The following is an 18,294-nucleotide window of genomic DNA, read 5'->3' on the forward strand; positions in this document are numbered from 1 at the left end:
GGATGAGGGGTTTGAGGTGCAAGAGGGTGTTCCAGGGCTACAGCAAGGAGAGAGAATTCCCCCAGCTCGCTCTCCCCACAGCAGCACCTGAGCTGGGCCTGCAGGATAAGCGCCCTTCCCCTTGTCCCCGCAGGTCTGGGCCAGGGCTGGGTTCGGGCCTGGGGAGGAGTGCCCCGGCTGCACCTGGGGCTGGGCCACGCTGCGCCTGGGGCAGAACCAGGCCACTCCGACCACAGCTGGGTCCACATCGCCCTGGCCACGGCAGGAGGGGCACCCCTTCCCCGGCTGGTCCCTAGCTGCGGCAGGTCTCCAGGCAAGTTCCCTGAGTGCCTGCACTGCTCTAAATAGGCTGCTGCATGGATGCGCAGCTTACAGGGATCTTAGGTCTCTTCTGTGTGTGAACCAGAATTGCCTGCTAATTGGGTGGGCTGGAGAAGTGGCCCCAATAGGAGGGATTAATAGCTCTGGCAGTCAGGGCCCTGGGTGCAAATGAGCGCACTCATTGGCTGTCGTAGCTTGAAGTTTGGTCCTATTGGCTACTGGTCCCCCTGCCAAAGTGCTGGATTGAGCCCATGCTGGTGCAGTTGATGATGTCTGTGGCTACCTTGGCACTCGGGGTGGAGCAGCGTGGGCAGGGCATGTCTCAATTAGGCAGGGTTCATGCCCTGCTCTCCACACCAGGCTGAGGAAGGCCTGGGCCTACCCACACCCTTCCCAGGCTGAGTCTGTTCTGTGTTTACAGAGAAGATTCGGTCGCCAGGTTGGCAGGCTGGCTCCGAAAGTGTAGAAGTGACAGCTGCAGCTGCCCAGTGTCTCTCTCCCACTCTGCATGCAGGCCTGCTACCCATGGCATGCTCCCGGGTGTGGATACCACACCTTGTGTGTGGTTCTTCCTCCATGTGGCTCTGTGGTGTCAAGCCTTGCTGTGCATGCCTAGCCAGGAGCAAAGGCAGGTCTTCTTCCCTGTGATTTCTAGCCCCTCCTGTTTATGCAGAGGGCTGCTATCTCTGAGCAGGAAGCTTTCCCCCTGTCTGGAGAGAATCAGGGGCTGGGATTCAGGTGTCATCTGTATTTCTGTTGCAGGAGAAGACCTGGCCGGGAAGGGAAGCGAACAGCCAACTGAGAAGGTGAGGAGAGTTCAGACAAGTGCCTCTGTCTGCAACAGTACTTGAAGGCCATCCCTCTGAGTGAGCATGGGAAGGAGTGTGCATGTCTTCTGGGACAGACACCTTCTCTGTGCTGTGCAGGTGACTTCAGTCTTAGTTCCCTGCCACTTGCCAGGCTACAGCCCCTTTCTCCTAAGACGGCTCGGTCCCCTGCCCTTCTAAACCCAGTCAGGATTTGACTGGGGTGCAGCAAAGCTAGAACCATCTGCAGTTAGTTTGAAAGAAGAGCCCTGAAGCTGGGCCCTGGGCGTGGCTGAGGCTCTCTGGCCATGGTCACCCAGAAGATGGTTGGTCTGAATATTCTCTGGGTGTATTCCAGGAGCAGAAGAGAAGCGAACGAGCCAGGAGATCAGAGGCAGCCAGGCCTGAAACTGTGAATTCCTCCGAGAGCAGTAAGTAACCTAGGCTGGCCACTCAGCCCATTTCTAAGTGAGGGGAGGGAGACGGGGCGGGGGACGGTGTGAGGAGTCATCTAAGAGGCCCCTTCCCTGCCAGGAGCACAATCCCCTGGGCAACGCTGTCCCTTTCTCCCCATCCCACCTGGGGATCAGGAGGTGGGCTTCATTGTAGGGGCTTTCCTGGGGGAAAACATCCAGTGTCTGCCTCTGAGATGCAGAGTCCAAAAGTGCTTGTGGCATCTGCTGCTCCTTCCTCTAGGAGTGAGGAGGAGTTGTGCCCCTCGCACCCTGGCTGTGCCACCTACTCCTTCTCTCTTGTGGGAAAGGGCTGGGGGGAGCTGCCTTGGGCTCTGTAATGCACAGTGGAACGTACAGACACTTCTGCAGTCTGCTCTAAGTGTTTGCACTTGAACTTGCTGCTTGGCCCCAAAGAATTGTGCCTTTCATGTGGAGACAGCAGTGCTGAAGGCTCAGTGAGCCTGGGGGTTTCCTGCTTCATCCCCTGCCAGCACATTACAGCTTTCCAAGGTCCCTTACTCCTCCCTGCTGAGGAAATTCCAGGTTCTGCACCCTGAAATGGACTCCAGAAAGCCCCATCCCCAGTCTGGACATAGGGTTAAGCCGCGGTCCCTAACGGGGAATCTGTCTCTCCCTTTCCCTGCTCACAGTCCCAGTCTCTGACGAGGACTCGGATGCTATGGTGGATGATCCCAATGACGAGGACTTTGTTCCCTTCCGTACCCGGCGCTCGACCCGCATGTCCTTGCGCACACAGATGGCTCAGCGGGCTGCCCGCTCCACCGTCACCAAGATGACATGTGCCAACTGCCGGACCCCACTGCAGAAGGGCCAGACCGCCTACCAGCGGAAAGGGCTCCCTCAGCTCTTCTGCTCCAGTTCGTGTCTCACCACCTTCTCCAAGAAACCACCTGGCAAGAAGATCTGCACCTTCTGTAAAAAGTGTGTGCCCTCCCTGCCTTATCCGCCCTCTTGTCCCCCTCCCCCCGGCTTCCATCTGACTAGCCGCCCTTGCCCCCATCTCGCCCTGCCTTCCTCACCCCCCTACCCACGTGCCCTGCTTTCACAGTAGTGCTTACCCCTACCTATCTTTCCTTGTGCCCACCCTCACACTCTCTCCCCAACCCACTACTCTTCCTGCTGAATCTCTTGTCTACTCTCCTCCCCATGTCACCCCATCCTGCTCCCTTGCCCCTCTTCATACTCCTGGCCTCCCCCGCAATACCCTGTCATTCCCCACCACAGGACTCCACTCCCTCTAGCTGCACTTTCTGCTCCCCCTCACATCCCCCTGTCCTGGAGCTCCTTGCATTATGGTCCACCCTCCCTCTTTGTCCTGGAGTGGGGGTGTCCCCTGCGCTAACCAGTCCCTTCCTGCCCTGCAGAGAGATCTGGAACACCAAGGATTCTGTTGTGGCCCAAATTGGCTCAGGTGGCTCTTTCCATGAGTTCTGCACCTCTGTGTGCCTCTCCCTTTACGAAGCGCAGCAGCAGAGACCAGCTCCTCAGCCTGCAGAGGCCTCGGACACCAGCCGCTGCAGTGTCTGTCACAAGCCTGGGGAGGTAAGCAGAGCCCTGGTCTCTCCAGTGTTTGGCCCAAGAAGCTTTGAAGCCATCTGCTGGAGCTGGAGTTAATGCAACTGCCCACACCTTCCAGGTGCTTGTGAGCTGCCTGATCTAGTCATAGGGGCTTGGTTGAGCTTATCAGTATCTGGGTTGGCTTGGGGAACCTGCCAGGGACTCCTGTGGCCTCAGGCTGTGGCCTGTGTGCAGATTTGGGCTTGTTTTCAGATTCTTCCTTTTCCATTGTTTTCTACCTATAAGTCCCAGAGGCACAGCTTCTGCTCTCTTCTCCCCACGCTGCCCCTTGCAGCTCCCCGTGCCGCTCATTCCATTGTCCTGTTGGGATGGGAGCCAGCCTGCATGAGTTTCCTAGAGTAATGGCCCTTCCTGCCCAGAGGCACAGGCCAGCTCGAGGGCCAGGCCCCTGCGGAATGGCAGGGGTGGCCTGTGCATGCCTCTGAGGCAGTGCCTGGTGCTGGTGTGTGTACAGATCCAGCATGAGGTCAGCAATGGGAACGTGGTGCACCGGCTCTGCAGTGACGCCTGCTTCACCAAATTCCGAGCCACCAAGGGGCTGAAAACCAACTGCTGTGATAACTGTGGCCTCTACATCTACAACAAGGGGCTGCCGCTGGAGTACCTCTTCCATGAGGGCCAGCAGAAACGCTTCTGCAATTCCACCTGTCTCAATAGCTACAAGAAGGTGAGGGGTTCCTGGAGACAGGGAGGGGCTCTGGGGGCACCCGTCTCCCTTTCCTGAGGCTTTTACCAGCCTTCCCCTGGCTCAGTGCAGGGCGCTTCCTCTGCAGTAGCAGTAGCGCCGAGCAGTCTCGCTCTCATCTCCTCTAATGCTCAGGAAGCTTCTTAGGAAAAGAGATCCAAAGACTCTCTTCAAAGCCGACCAGTGGAGGTGCGCTGAGCTTTCTCTTGCTGCTGGGGCTGCAGCTCCCCAGGTCTGGCCCTGTGGCCGGTGGGCTGGCTGGATAAGTCGGCCTGGCCCTGGGACCTGTGGGCTGGCTGGATAAGTCGGCCTGGCCCTGTGGCCAGTGGGCTGGCTGGATAAGTCGGCCTGGCCCTGGGACCTGTGGGCTGGCTGGATAAATCGGCCTGGCCCTGGGACCTGTGGCCTGGCGCTCCTGGTCACTTGCCTAGTGAGGCTGATTGTCAAAGGCGCAGAGCTGGCTCCTTACGGTGGAGCTGGTCAAAGGCACAGAGCTGGTTCTATCCTGCAGTGCTGTGCAGGATTCTGTGAACTAGACAATATCCCCACTGAGGGGCCCCTCTCTCATCCAGCCATGGGGTCCCTACAAAGCAGCTGTGTGCCCCAGGCTAGCCTGAGATCTAAGTGGGTTCTCAGATGGTAGAGAGGAGCATGACCTGCTCTCGGGCATTGCCAACAGCTGCCAGGGCTTGTGACCCAAGGGGAGAAACAGAGTGCAAGCTTGTCGTCCATGTTGTGTGTTCATGTCAGCCTGCTGTAGAACTGCCTTGAGCCATTGAAGGGGATGGGAGGAGGGAGAGTGGGTAAGATGGGGTGAGGATGGGCTTGGACATGGGATGGAGGAAAGCAGGGGCCTGAGCTCTCCAGTCACCCTCTGCTTTATGCTTGCAGAAGAATACCCGCGTGTACCCCTGCATGTGGTGCAAAACGCTGTGTAAGAACTTTGACATGCTGCCCAACGTGGATCGAAGTGGCAAGATGGGCCTGTTCTGCTCCATCTGCTGCACCACCTCTCACAAAGTGAAGCAGTCGGGTCTGACCGGTAAGAGAACGTCAGCCCCAAAGGGCCTGTGTCGCTGACCTCTGACCTGTCGGAGTGAGGCTTAGGGGGAGCCCGCAGAGAGAGAAGTGTCACATGTTTGGGGATCTCCAACATTGCCCTAGGTAAGCCCGGGCTGGTCACCAAGCTGGAGTGAGGCCGCAGCATTTCTGCCCTGGCAAAGCCCAGCATCCCCATTCTCCTGCGATTGTTGCACCAGGATTTCTGAGTACCAGGCCCACTATAACAGATCTGGAGAGAATGGGATAGGAACGTGCAGCCCATTCTGTCTCTCCAATCCCACCTTCCACACTGCTGCCATCACTGTCTCTGTCTTGCTAGGTCCTGCTAGGCCCTGCAGCTTCTGCAGAAAGAGCCTGTCTGAGCCCTGCTATTACAACAAGACTGACCGGGTTGTGTACCAGTTCTGCAGCCCCAGCTGCTGGACCAAATTCCAGGTACTGAAACATGCTTCCTGTCAGGGAGGGGTCCCCCTCCCCTCTCCTCTCCCAGCAGAGGCTGCTGCTTCCTGGGACTCCAACAGGGTGGGCACACTGGAAAGTCCCAGCTGGGGCATAAGAGTAAATTACAACCAGCTACATCTTGCAGCCAGCCTAAGAGCAGAGAGTGGGACCAGCACCAGGGTTACTTACGAGCACAGTCTCTGCAACTCCTATACCCCAGCTGAGACTTTCCAGTGTGCTCTCCCTGTAGGAGTCCCAGGAAGCAGCAGCCCCAGATAATGTGGACCAAGAGTCCTAAGAGAATTGGAGATCTTTGGCCCACTGACATGCATTTTTAGTGGATCTTGGAATACCGAGGAAATTCCAGAAGACTTGGAAGAAAGCTAATGTCATGCGATGGTTCAAAAACGATAAGCAGGATGACCTGTATGGTCCAGTTAGCCTGCCATCAATCCCTGGCAAAGTAATGAAAAAGCAAATACAGGAATCAATCAATAAAGAATTAAAGGATGGGAATGTAAGTCATGTCAGTCATCATGGCTTTATGGAAAATAGGTCTTGTCGAACAAACCTGGTTTGGCTGATGAAAGAGAACTGTGTAGATGTAATACAGTTAGACTTTAGTAAGGGGTTTGTCATAGTGACACGCAACGTGTTGATAAAAAAATTACTACTCTATGATATCCGTCAAGCACATGTTAAATGGATTAAGAATGGTTAATGGACAGATCTCAAAAAATAACTCTCAATAGGGAATTACTGAATGGGGATGTTTCTAATGGGGTCCCACAGGGATTGGTCTCCTAGGCCCAGTGATCACCATTTTCATCAATGATCTGGAAGGAAATATAAATTTTTGCTTATACGCTTTGTGGATGACACAAAGCTTGGCAGTGGTAAATGATGTGAGGACAGGCAGGCATACAGAGCTATCTGGTTTGATTGGTAAATTGGTCCCATTCAAACAACATGTGTTTTAATAAAGCCAAATGCAAGTTCATGCATCTAGGAAGAAAGAATGCCAACCACTGGGGAAGGGGACTGTATCCAGCAAAGTAAGGACTCTGAAGGGTTTAGGGTCATAGACAAGCAGCTGAGTGGGAGCTCCCAGTGCGATGCTCTGGCAAAGAGCTAATGTGACCCTTGGCTGTGTAAACGGACATAGTGAGTGGGGGAACCGGGAGGGGACCTCACCTCTGAATAAGACTTTGGTGATGCTGATCTTGAACTGCATCCAGCTCTGGTGTCCACACCTTAAAAAGTGTTGAAACATTGAAGAGGGTGCAGAACAGAGCCACAACAAGGATTTGAGGGCTGGAGAAAACATGTGCTGGGGAGAGACTTAGAGGCCAATGTGTTTAGCTTGTCAGAAAGACACTTGTGAGGAGAGTTGATCACAGTGTCTGAACACCTTTATGGGGAGAAAATTCGGGGCACTCTATGGCTCTTTAATTTAGGAGAGAAAGGCAGAGCAAGAACCAGTGGCTGGCAGCCAAAGCTAGGTGCGTTCAGATTAGAAATAAAGCACCAATGTTTCAGAGAGGGTGATTAGCCGTTGGCGCAAACTCCCCAGGAAGTGGTGGATTCTCTATCTCTTGAGGTCTGTACATGAGGGCTGGATGCCTTTCTGGAAGATCTGCTTTCAACATAGCCCCATGTTCTAGGCTCAATACAAGGGGAACTGAGTGGAATGTAATGGCCTGTCACCATCAGGAGGTCAGACTAGATGCTCTAATGGTCCCCTTCTGGCCTTAAGCTCAGTGACCTTAGAATGTGCTGGCAGGCAGAGGTGGGTGGGGATACTTTGGCCAGTGAGTGTGGTGGGACTGGGCAGGAATGCTCCAGCTGGTGGGCATGGTGGGTACATCTGTCCCCCATATGCCCTTTTTCCTTTAACTTTCTCTCTTTCTCCCTGCAGCGCACCAGCCCCGAGGGGGGGATCCACCTGAACTGTCATTACTGTCACAATCTCTTCAGTGGGAAGCCAGAGATTCTGGACTGGCAGGTGAGAAGGGACAGCAGGGTGTTGGGCCCTGGGTACATGGGGCTGAGGCCCAAAGCAAAGGGTTTGCGGCACCTCCTCAGGTTCCTTTCCCTGCTCTGAAGAGGGAGCGGGAGGGGCAGGAGTGGAGCCACCCTTGGACAGTGGCAGAGCCCAGATCAGCCTGTTCTCGACCAGATTAGCTGGCAGCCGTAGCCCTATGGGGGTGGCTATGAAAGACATTCTCCTGGTGTTCAGGGTACAGGCTGGGCTGGGTACAGGGTGATTCCCCCTTGCCCTAGTTCCTACACTGGGGACGTTGTGACTCTGTCTACCCAGCGCTATGATTCCACTCCTGCTTTCCTAGCCAGCCTAGGTTTGTCCGGCCAGGCTGACCCAGGCAGCGGTCTCTTTGACAGGACAAAGTGTACCAGTTCTGCTGTAAGGACTGCTGCGAGGACTTCAAGCGGCTGCGTGGGGTGGTGTCCCAGTGTGAGCACTGCAAGCAAGAGAAGCTGCTGCACGAGAAGATCCGCTTCTCTGGGGTGGAGAAGAATTTCTGCAGCGAAGGTATATGGAGGAAGCATGGGAGAGGAAGGTGCCTGCTGCCGACCCTGTGGCTTGGGGAAAGGAGAGACCTTGTAGTGGAATGGAGGGAGGTCTGTCATGCCATGGCAAAGGCCTTCCCTTGTAGTGCAGGGAGGCTGATTCAGGGGTGGAGTATTGGCTGCCAGCACCTGGGAAGAGGCGTTGCCATCCAGTGTCAGCTTGGAGAGGGCTGTCTCATTGCTTTTCTCTGTCTGAGGGTTGGGGGAGACAGCAGGTGGCAGCTCCGCACCTCCTGTCATCACACATCTGCACTCCTGCACCTGGGCTGGCCTGGCCTGACCTTGTCCTGGCTGGCAAGTTCCTGCACACAGGAGGCTGGAGGCGTTTGTTTGAAGTCATGCTCTTCCTAGGAGCAAAGAGGTGAGAGATGGCAAATCCGCGGAGGTCCCATGTCGTCCCAGCCCCAGGGCCAGTGCAGGATTGTTCCTGACAATGTTGTGCTCTGTTGTGTCTCCACACACCTGGCTTCTGGTCTTGTTCAGGTCAGGGAGTCCCCCAGTGCATCCTGGGAAGGTTTCACTCCTATTGTTTCTCCGCAGGGTGTGTGCTTCTTTACAAACAGGATTTTACCAAGAACCTGGGTCTGTGCTGCATCACCTGCACCTACTGTTCCCAGACCTGCCAGCGGGCGGTCACTGAGCAGCTGGAGGGCAGCACTTGGGACTTCTGTAGTGAAGACTGCAAGAGCAAATACTTGCTATGGTACTTCAAGGTCAGTATCGGCATTGGCATCCTTGCACTGAATTTCTGTTATGGGCTCTGATCCAGAGAACTGGATCCTACTGTGGGGAGCTGGCCCTGCTGGAGTCCCCAGCTGGCTCTGTTGCGGGGAGCTCCCGTTGCTGGAGTCCCCAGCTAGCAATGATGGGACACTGCTGTGGGGAAGCTCACAGCTGATCCTGCAGAGCACAGCTCTGAGGAGGTTTGTACTGTGGGAGTCCACAGCTAGTGGAGGTGTGGAGAAGCTTGCACTGCTGTTGCTGACAGGGCACTTCTGTAGGGAAGTTCACAGCATCTTACCAAGTGTTCCTCTTTCTCTGCATGCAGAGTGCATGTGGTTAGTTACTTGGTTGTTTGTGTCTCCTACCACTTGGGGCTTTAGGCAGCTCGGTGCCATGCCTGCAAGCGTCAGGGGAAGCTGCTGGAAACCATCCACTGGCGGGGGCAAATCAAACACTTCTGCAACCAGCAGTGTCTGCTGAGGTTTTACAATCAACAGAACCAGCCCAACCTGGACACGCAGAAGGGGCCCGAGAGCCTGCTGAACAGTGAGTAGAAAGGAGGGAGGGAGCCCAGCAGAGCTCAGCCCAAGAGAGACAGGGAGAACTGGAAGCTCCAGTGCTGGGACTGGACGAGACACTAGAGAACAATCCTGCACTGGTCCCTGGGGGGATGGACTGAGTGGGACCTACTGGGGCTTCTCCATCTCTAACATCTATGGTTCTATGACACACAGGGCCCAGATGGGAGGAGCCGGCGCCAGCACGCTGCCTGTAGCTCTCACTCTTAGCGAGGATGCTCAGGTTATTAACGGGCGACTCCAGCCTCTTTCCTCAAGTTGCCAGCTGGGAGCTTGATTTAAAGGGTTAGGGGATAGCGTGGATTGACTTGATAATCCACCTCCAGCCCCGCACCACCTCTGAGCTGTGACCTCCTCAGATCTCATAAACTAAGCAGGATTGGGCCAGGTCAGTGCTTGGATGGGAGACCTTCAAGGAACACCCAGGGTGCTGCAGGAAGTGGTGCTGGTGATGCTGTCGGTGGGGCTTTTCCCTCAGTCAGAACTGAGCCAGTAGCAGAGCAGGACAGTAGAGGGTGCTGTGCTGCTCTTTTAATGAGACATGACATGGAAGTCTCTCTGCAATCCCAGGCAGTTGTGGGTAGTGCTGGGGTTGCTAACCCCACTGTCCTGGACAATCCTGTGCTGTGTTCCAGGAGTTCCAGTTGAAGGTTAAATTCTCTCTGCCTGTTGCCCCGTTTCCTGTAGTTAACTTGTGTAAATCAGTGGTAAGACATTGCAAAGTGCCTTGGGATGTCCCTGGATGGCAGGTGGCGATCGGTACCATGAGGGGACACAGCTAACACCCTCCTGGGCACACAGACATAGCCTTGCTCTGCTTGGCTGTTGTTGGAGTCAGGACCTCCCCCTTGTTACTCACTTGATTTGATTTAGGCCTTCAAGCTGCCCAGGACATGTGGTGCTTTTGTAACACTGGGAGATCAAATGACTTGAACTTCAGATGGATCCAGCATCAACTTTTGCCAAACCCTGAGCCTGCTGCCACAAGCATTACACCCTTAGAAGAGCAAATATTCCTCACTGAGAAAATCCCTGGCACACCTGCACCAAGGTGAGGGAATACATTCCAGAGACCAGGGCTCTGCCCCTACTCTCCAGGCTCTGTTGTCAGGAGAAGGGGACAGGAATGGACCGGCACCATAAACCAGATGGATGGCAGGGCAGCTAACAGCAGAGCTGTTCCACGTACTCCTGGTGAGAACAGCACTCAATAAGTGGCAGCCTTTTTTGTAGCCGGTGAAGCCCCTGATCGCTGTCTAGGGGTCACTGCACCTAAAGCATTTTGGAGCAGCAAAGGCCGGTAGCAAGGGCAAGGCCCTGCACATCAGAAGGGGGCAGGAGGGCCTGTGTGCTGGAATGACCCACCCTGGCGGCCCCAGGGGCCCGGAACTTGTGGCTACCTGGATAAAGCACTGTTGGCCTCTCGTGGTATTGAGACATCTGGGAGCTGAGAATCCAGCCAGGCAAGATGTGTCATGCTCTCCCGACAGAGGGTGAGTGTTACGCCTGCCATTTCCCAGTTCAGCAGCATTGTCTCTGCCACGCTCTGATCTCACCTAGCCACAGGGGAGGCTGATAGCTGCACTGTCCATAGCTGGTAACTTGGACTCCTCCACAGCTGAAGGCACTGCAACCCCACCACCTCCTTCCTTGCCCTTGAGGTAGTGCATACTCTTGAGGGGCCTCTAACGCTGCCCTCTGGAGCACTCACACAAGAACCGCCTGGGCAAGCAAGCCATTCGCCCCTCTGGGCCCTAGGGAAGGACCTGTTTCACACGTGTGGCCATTGCTTCTGCAGCGCAGGCTGCAAGGGTTTTGTAAGACTCCCCTTCTCCTCCTAAGCCCAGTAATCAGCCAGCCCATCTATCTGTGTTGCTGATCTTCTTTATCCCCTTTGAAAGTGACGAACAGGTGGCTCATCTGAAATACGCCCAGTGCTGCCCACCTTTGATGGCAGTGCCATTTGTATGTGAGCCCAAGAACAGGCATGGAGCCTCTGAAGAGAGGCTGGGACTTTACAAGGATGTTTTCTCAGCACCGAGCAGTACATACATGGGAAGTGAAAGGCTTGAAGGATCTTACTGCTGCATGCCACCCCTGATCCCCAAGATGAGCTGGGCAAATGCTAGGTCTCAGGAAATGGGTAGGTCAGAAGCCACCTGTGTGTAGTAACTGACTAGATTCCGATCAACAGCCCATGGAGTTCAGGTCTGCAGCAGGATTCCACCGGAGATCCCAGGTTTGTAGGGTGATATGCCTGTCCCAGAACTGATGGGTTTGAGTGACCTGCCAGAGCACAGAGAGAGAGCAGGAAAGAGCTCCTCTTGCAGGGATGTGTATTCTGGTTGGGCCCTGTACAGGTTCAGCTCCAGCAGCCTAAACCAGGAAAAGCATTTCCTATCAGCAGTGCTCTGGGTGGTTCAGGTGACAGCACAAAGGAGCATGTTGGGACCAACACCCTCTTCCCCAGCACTATGGAGATGGCACCATCTCTCCAGAAGCAGCCGCAGGGTCAAAGAGCTGAAGAACTCTGGAGGGCCACGAATGGTAAGAAACCAGTGGCTGTGCCTGGGACAGACCTGGAGCCTTCCATCCCAAGCACAGCCGCTGGCTGCTCGTTCTTCAGGCTCTTGGTGCCTCGTGGCTTTCCGGAGCTCTGCATCCCTTTGACCCTGTGGCTGCTTCTGGAAAGGTAGTGCCACTGGAACTGCTTAGCGAATTGTAGGTTGCCACTGCCCTTCTTCAGACTAAGTCTCTGTGTGTGAGCACCAGAGCCTCGGGCTGGTTTTGGGGAGACCTGTGTCCCAGAGCTGTGAACAGTCTCTCACTGGGAAGGATTGGCTCTCCAACAGGCCCTACTGCACTTCATCCCTCTCAGGTTGGCCAGACATTCCTATGCAGAATGGCAGTCTTCCCGAATGGGGGCTTTGAGAGCTCCTGACCTGATGGCAGGAAGAACCCAAGAACCAGGCAGGGTGCCTCAGAGGAGCACCTGACCCAGAAAATGGGGGATTGGTCACTTAGCTTGTGGGGCTCTGTGAGGGACTTTCTAGGCTCCCATCCCCTCATGCAGAGAGTCCTTTCTCCTTGGCCAGGCGGGGTGCTGCTCTTGGCCTCTGACTGCTCCACTGCAGAGATGCCTGTCACCCAGCCTAGCTCATGCCCCCCCAGCTCTAGCCTTCCCCACTGACGGCCATGCTCTCTTGGAGACAGGCACGTTATGGGCTCCATTCTGTCTGGGCTGGCTGCCTGTCTGCCAAGAGGTGGGAGGTCCCCCAAGAGATCTGCAGATTCTGCAGCTGGAGACCCTTGCCAGCCCTGCAGCAGGATTCTCGGGGAAGGACTTGCTGCAGCCTCCGAGCTGGAATCATCAAGCGGGCTGTGCTCGGATTTCCCCATCAGCTCTCTGTTTTTCCTACAGAGACAGAAGATCTGTGTGGGTCAGGCACTCAAGAAGGGCTGATCCCATGACCCCTTCTGTTGCCTGACAGGGCTGGGCCATGGGCAGCACCTTGCTCTGCTCAGGGAGGAGTGCACTGTGGGGGACAGGTGCCTCTGTAACTCCTGCTCCTTAGTATGTTGAGGCTCTGCTGAAGCCTGCACGGAGAGCTGAGCGTGCCATTGCTGCTCCATCTTCGTTAATACTGTGTACGGCTGTCCCTGCCCACCGGTGCTCACAGTCTAATGCCTGCTGGGTAATTCTGGACATGCTGGCAGACGTGGCTGAAGGACTTAACAACAAACTACTCCTGAGAGAGACCATTCATCTCTATGCTTAGTAGCTGGTTCGCTGGTTTCCTGACCTGGTCTACTATTACCTCTGCCAGACAGAATCCCTGAGTCAGGCCGTCTGTCTCCAGAGTGCACTTGGCTATGCCATCCTCGCTCCTGGGGGGCACAGCGGGGCAGATTTTGGCAGTATTGTTAATCATTTGACCTTCTCTGCCACCTTTCTCCTGCGGATCCCAAAGCACTTTGCAGAGGTACCCTGGTTTACAGTGGGGAGACTGAGGCACAGGGAGGGGAAGTGGTTCAGCTAAGGCTATGCAGCAGGTCAGTGGTGAAGCGGGGAATAAAAATCTGGAATCCGCTGCCTACCTGCCGTGATGGGGATGGGTAGGTGCCATCAGCTGGGATGGAGTGCTGGGGAGAGCAAGATAACAGTGGAGACGATGATGTGATTTTTAAGGTCCAGTATCTTGTGACCTCATTGGGCTAGAAACATTGGCAAGTATGGTCCAGGACTGGCCCTGAGCTAGTGAGAAGAGAGCATGTCAGTCCCTGCTCTTCTGGCCAGTGGCTGCTGCCATGTCCAGGCCCACCAGTGGGACCCGCCTGCCTGAGAGCGCAGGCAAGCAAGAATGCAGCACGTGCTCATGGTTCTTCTCTTTCCCTTGCAGGTCAGACTCCCGAGCCCAAACCTCCTGGCTCTTCCCCACAGAAAGCAGAGACTAATATGGTGAGGCCTGAGGGGGAACACATTGGGAGAGGTCCTTGGGCTGCCCTTGCCCCAAAGGGGGACTTCCTGAGTTGGAACAAATTATAGGACCTGACCAGTGTTTCCATGGTGACACGGGCCCCATCTGAGGCTAGGGCAGCATCTCTGTGCATGGGCAGAGGAGCCTGAGGTGTGCTGCTGGGACCCAGCCTGTGGGGAGGGCAGTACGGTTGCATGGGCAAGTGGCAGTGGCTGACTGGCCCTGGGAGAGCAGATAAACGCCATGAGAGGGTGCATCAGTGCAGAGCTAGGAGTGGTTCCCAGCGCTGACTGACGCATGCCCTCACCCTGTTTTCTCCCTGGCCTGTGGCTGTTCATTTCACTTGTGAAAGCCTGGGACTCTGAAAAGACCAAATTCCTTCCCTGCTCCCTAGGGTGGGACTGATGAGTGCTACGCTCCCTGTTAATTGGGGCTCGTCGGTCACCGACTCTGAGCTTGCCGCTCCTTTGGCCAGGTCTGCACCCCTGGGCAGTGCAGTCCATTGAGGGCCCGGCTCCCTGTCATGGGGTGTGTTCGTTGGTACAAGCACCTGCTGAGTGTTTGGCTTGAGAGCAGTGAATGGTGCTGGGGTGGGTATCTGGGGGTCTGCAGGTACTGCCTGAGATGGTGGCATCTGGAGGCACCACCAGCAGCAGCTTGAGGGAGAAGGGCCCTGGCCATGTGGATTGTTGGAGGAGGGGGTGTTTGCCAGCACAGGACACAGACTTGTCCCTTTCTGGATTTCGACAGGTGTCTGCAAAGGCCTCCTCAGCCCAGATGTCCCCAGCCCCCCCACCGCCACCAGTTCCCGCCACGCCTCGGAAGAACAAGGCTGCTATGTGCAAACCATTGATGCAGAACCGGGGCGTGTCCTGCAAGATAGAAGTGAAGTCCAAGGGATGTCAGACAGGTAAGAGCATGTGCTGTGTCTTTCTGGACTGCAGGGGCCATTGGGACAAGTTCCTGACTGAGTGTGTGTGAACTCACTGAATGCCCAGCACCAAATGGAGAGAGGAGTGGGAGTGGTTGTAACTTCTGTGCTGAAAGCCTGGAAGAGGAGGGAAGCGAACTCACCAGTACGTGCCAGCCAAAGAGAAGTGGTCTGCCCCTGCTGAGAGCAGAGCAAGTTGGCCCAGTCTTCATTCTAGCTTACTCTGAATAGCACCTGTGCCACCTGTCCCTGCAACCTCCCCACCCCTTCCTTTGGAAAGCCAGGAAATTCTGCACCTCTTGCTTGCTAACTGGCCACCTCCCCAGCAATCCCCACTGCTTAGCCCCTGCTGGTGCTGCATCCATCCCAACAGTAGGCATGAGGGGTCTGTGCCTTCTCCCTAGGGCCAAGTGGGATTTTCAACTCTAACGGATTCTTGCATGTCACTCCAGAGAGCCGGTCTCATTTGGGGGCGGGGCAGGCAAGCTGACTCCATGCAGGCTCTGGGCAGCAGCAGCAGCATCTGAGCCAGCCTGCCAATAGGCTCCACACAGACTGCCGAAGAGGTCTGTGCTTGAGGCATTCCCTTCTTGGGGGAGTCTGCAATCTAAATGCCATTAGCACTGTAAGATGTGTCCTGGCCGTCGGCTCTCTAGGAGAGGAGGGTTTGCAGCAATAGCCTATCACACAGGATTTGCCTGTGAGTTCTGGGAGCTCAAGTCTGGGTGTGCATGCAGGACCCGGTAGTGCTGCAGTGTGTGTCAACAAATGGAGGAGAGTCAGAGACTTACAGCCAGCAGGGGGTGCTGTAAGGAATAGAACCAAGGTGGGGTTCAAGAGAGAGACTGGTCCCCATCCCAGCCAGCAGAAGGCGCTGACATGCCCTTTGTTCTGTGCCAGAGGCAGACTGGAAGCCACAGGTGATTGTGTTGCCGATCCCCGTCCCGATCTTCGTGCCTGTGCCTATGCATATGTACTGCCAGAAAGTACCCGTGCCTTTCTCCATGCCTGTCCCGGTAAGCAACACACCCATTTGCTCATGCTCCCTTTCCCCTGAATTTCCTCTTCTGCACGGGCCTCTCTGAGCCCCGCTTCCTTCCTCCCTCCTGACTTTGGGTGCACTTGGCAGAGCCAGAGTTTGCTGTTGGGTGCAGACCCCAAAGCGGAGGCTGTGTTTGGCTCTGACCTCTGCCTGCTGTCCTGCTGACTGATAGGTGCCTGTGCCAATGTTCCTGCCCACCACACTGGAGAGCACAGATAAGATAGTGGAGACCATTGAGGAGTTGAAGGTGAAGATCCCTTCCAACCCCCTGGAGGCTGACATCCTGGCCATGGCCGAGATGATCGCAGAGGCTGAGGAGCTGGACAAGGCATCCTCAGACCTGTGTGGTAGGTTTCACCGCCATTCCCTGTGCTGGAGCCCCTCTCAGGAGCTGGCCTGGGCTCAGCTGCTACAAAAGCCAGCCCTTCTGTCCGTGCTCCAACTTCTGCACAGCCTGGGGGGTGGGGGTTGCTATCTGTAGGGAGCACCACCACTAAGATGGATGCCACTGAGAAGGCACCTGAAGAGCTGTGTTTCTGGCAGAGAACTGTGCCTGCAGCCCTGTCTGGTGGGGATGGGAGTACTACACATGTGCCTTAACCACCCTGGGTTCACTTCCAAATGATTTATTGTAAAATGGAGCTCCTGGCAGGAGTGCGAGTCCCTGTCCCTTGTGGGCTGTGGGTGTGCAGCACTGCACACAGAGTAAGCATTTCCCAAGCAGTCACCTGAGAGGTTTCTTGAGTCCTACTTTGCAGCCTTTGACTTGGTCTCCCGGAGAGGCCATAGGGCCACTCCAAGCACTGGAGAAGACTCCGCAGCGTGGCTTTAGGGAGGTCAGCTGCACTTCAGCACAGAGCCTCAGCCTAAGAGTGTGTTTAATTCTGCAAGTGTCATTTGACCCATTATGTCTGTTTCCAATTGGAGGGGATGGGGAGGCTAATTTGGAGCGTGAGTATCCTGAGTTGCTCTTGTGTCCGCAGATCTGGTGAGTAACCAGAGCGCGGAGGGTCTCCTGGAGGACTGTGATCTGTTTGGGCCAGCAAGAGATGATGTGTTAGCCATGGCTGTCAAGATGGCAAATGTCTTGGATGAGCCTGGCCAGGACCTGGAGGCCGACTTCCCCAAAAGTAAGAGCAGGCTGAATGTGGCACAGGGATGTATTCTGGCCTGGGGACCCTGCTGCTCAGGCAGCATTTACAGAGAAACTGTTCCTTGTCAAAGAACAAATGGCCAGCTGGGCACACGGGGCCAGTGGCAGCTGGAGGCAGAAGGGGCTGATATGTTTGGGGGGTGAAGCTGATCCCTCCAATATGAGTATGAGGAGAGACCAAGAGGGCAGGGAACGTGCTGAAGTGTGTCTGCACAGTTGCAGGGAAGCCAGTGAGGCTCAGCAGTGACCCTGGGCCCTGACAAGTCAGGGTCACTGGTGCAGCCTATAAAGGGCAGAGCGTGGGAGAGCCACACTGCATGGCATAAGGAGTAATGCCAGGGAGATGCAGATGAGGTTAGCAGCAAAACCTGCAGAAAGGTGAGGCCAGGAACGAAGTAGGGTGGGACTGTGCCCCATCCCTTGAAGATTCCTGCCTCAGCTGTGGTGTGTCTCAAAGTGAGCTTGGCTGCTCTGGGTTGTGGCAGTGTCCCCTAAATAGGGCCTGGCTGAAGGCTAGTACCAAGTGACCGCTGAGCTGGACGAGGCGTCCATCAGGGAATGGGTTAGGTCTGTCCTTCGCTAAGTCTGCTCCAGGGATCTGGCTGAATAAACAGCAGAGTGATCCAATGTACTGAGGCCAGAAGCATGGGCAGGAAATAGAGCAGACAACTCCACAGGGGGTTCTGACCCAGCTCCCAGATGCCCAGGGGACAGGAAAGCCTCGGAAGCAGTAACTCCTCTGCAAAGCCGCAGGGTGCGGGATGGACGGCTAGAGCCTGCCTCTTGGCATGTACCATTGCAAACCAGCAGCCAGGCAGCTGTGATGATGCTCCCCACTCCCCTCCCCCAGTGCACCGGGCACCTTCCCTCAGTCAGGAAGAACGCAGCATGGCAGCCAAGGTGGCCCCTTCTGGGGTGACCTGGAACTGTGAGCTACTGGAACGAGCAGCAGAGACGGGGGCTGTTCTCAGGCATCTGCTCGCTCCTGGCTTATTGGCTCATACGTGTGGGTCAGAGATCCCTGGAGTACTTAGCGGGCCCCTCACTGTCAAGGAGTGGGAGACTCCAAAGAGCCAAGTGCCATGGGACAGAGGGAGCATGCCTACAAGCCCTATGTACAGCAGGGCACGGCCTGTCCGCAGCATTGGAAGAGGGAGACCATTTGGGACCATGGCACAGCAGGGGCTCAAGAGGTGCCTTTGGGGAACCCCCCTTAAGAGGGTAGTTTGCTGAATATTTTCAGAGGCCCAGATGTTATCATGCACTATGGCAGGGGTCAGCAACCTTTCAGAAGTGGTGTGCCGAGTCTTCATTTATTCACTCTAATTTAAGGTTTCGCGTGCCAGTAATACATTTTAATATTTTTAGAAGATCTCTTTCTGTAGGTCTATAATATATAACTAAACTATTGTTGTATGTAAAGTAAATAAG

The 18,294-nt window shown here is 55.4% G+C and overlaps 1 protein-coding gene across 5 annotated transcripts in view; it reads left to right on the forward strand.

The window, feature by feature from the left end:
• Positions 1-18,294, forward strand: part of ZMYM3 (zinc finger MYM-type containing 3) — a 57,042-nt gene that overhangs the window by 16,444 nt on the left and 22,304 nt on the right. For 3 of the 5 annotated variants that reach the window (XM_050964890.1, XM_050964894.1, XM_050964891.1), the window contains exons 3-18: positions 1,084-1,127; positions 1,486-1,558; positions 2,233-2,524; positions 2,968-3,145; positions 3,636-3,848; positions 4,758-4,908; positions 5,248-5,363; positions 7,288-7,374; positions 7,770-7,920; positions 8,499-8,671; positions 9,062-9,227; positions 13,660-13,718; positions 14,488-14,647; positions 15,569-15,684; positions 15,883-16,057; positions 16,694-16,840. In XM_050964890.1, coding sequence (XP_050820847.1) covers positions 1,084-1,127; positions 1,486-1,558; positions 2,233-2,524; positions 2,968-3,145; positions 3,636-3,848; positions 4,758-4,908; positions 5,248-5,363; positions 7,288-7,374; positions 7,770-7,920; positions 8,499-8,671; positions 9,062-9,227; positions 13,660-13,718; positions 14,488-14,647; positions 15,569-15,684; positions 15,883-16,057; positions 16,694-16,840 — 2,301 coding nt within the window. The remainder of the gene's footprint in view (positions 1-1,083; positions 1,128-1,485; positions 1,559-2,232; positions 2,525-2,967; positions 3,146-3,635; positions 3,849-4,757; positions 4,909-5,247; positions 5,364-7,287; positions 7,375-7,769; positions 7,921-8,498; positions 8,672-9,061; positions 9,228-13,659; positions 13,719-14,487; positions 14,648-15,568; positions 15,685-15,882; positions 16,058-16,693; positions 16,841-18,294) is intronic. The other 2 variants (XM_050964892.1, XM_050964893.1) reach the window with 2 other exon arrangements.

This window comes from Gopherus flavomarginatus, chromosome 8 (genome assembly GCF_025201925.1).
Source record: "Gopherus flavomarginatus isolate rGopFla2 chromosome 8, rGopFla2.mat.asm, whole genome shotgun sequence".
Classification (NCBI taxonomy): Eukaryota; Metazoa; Chordata; order Testudines; family Testudinidae; genus Gopherus; species Gopherus flavomarginatus.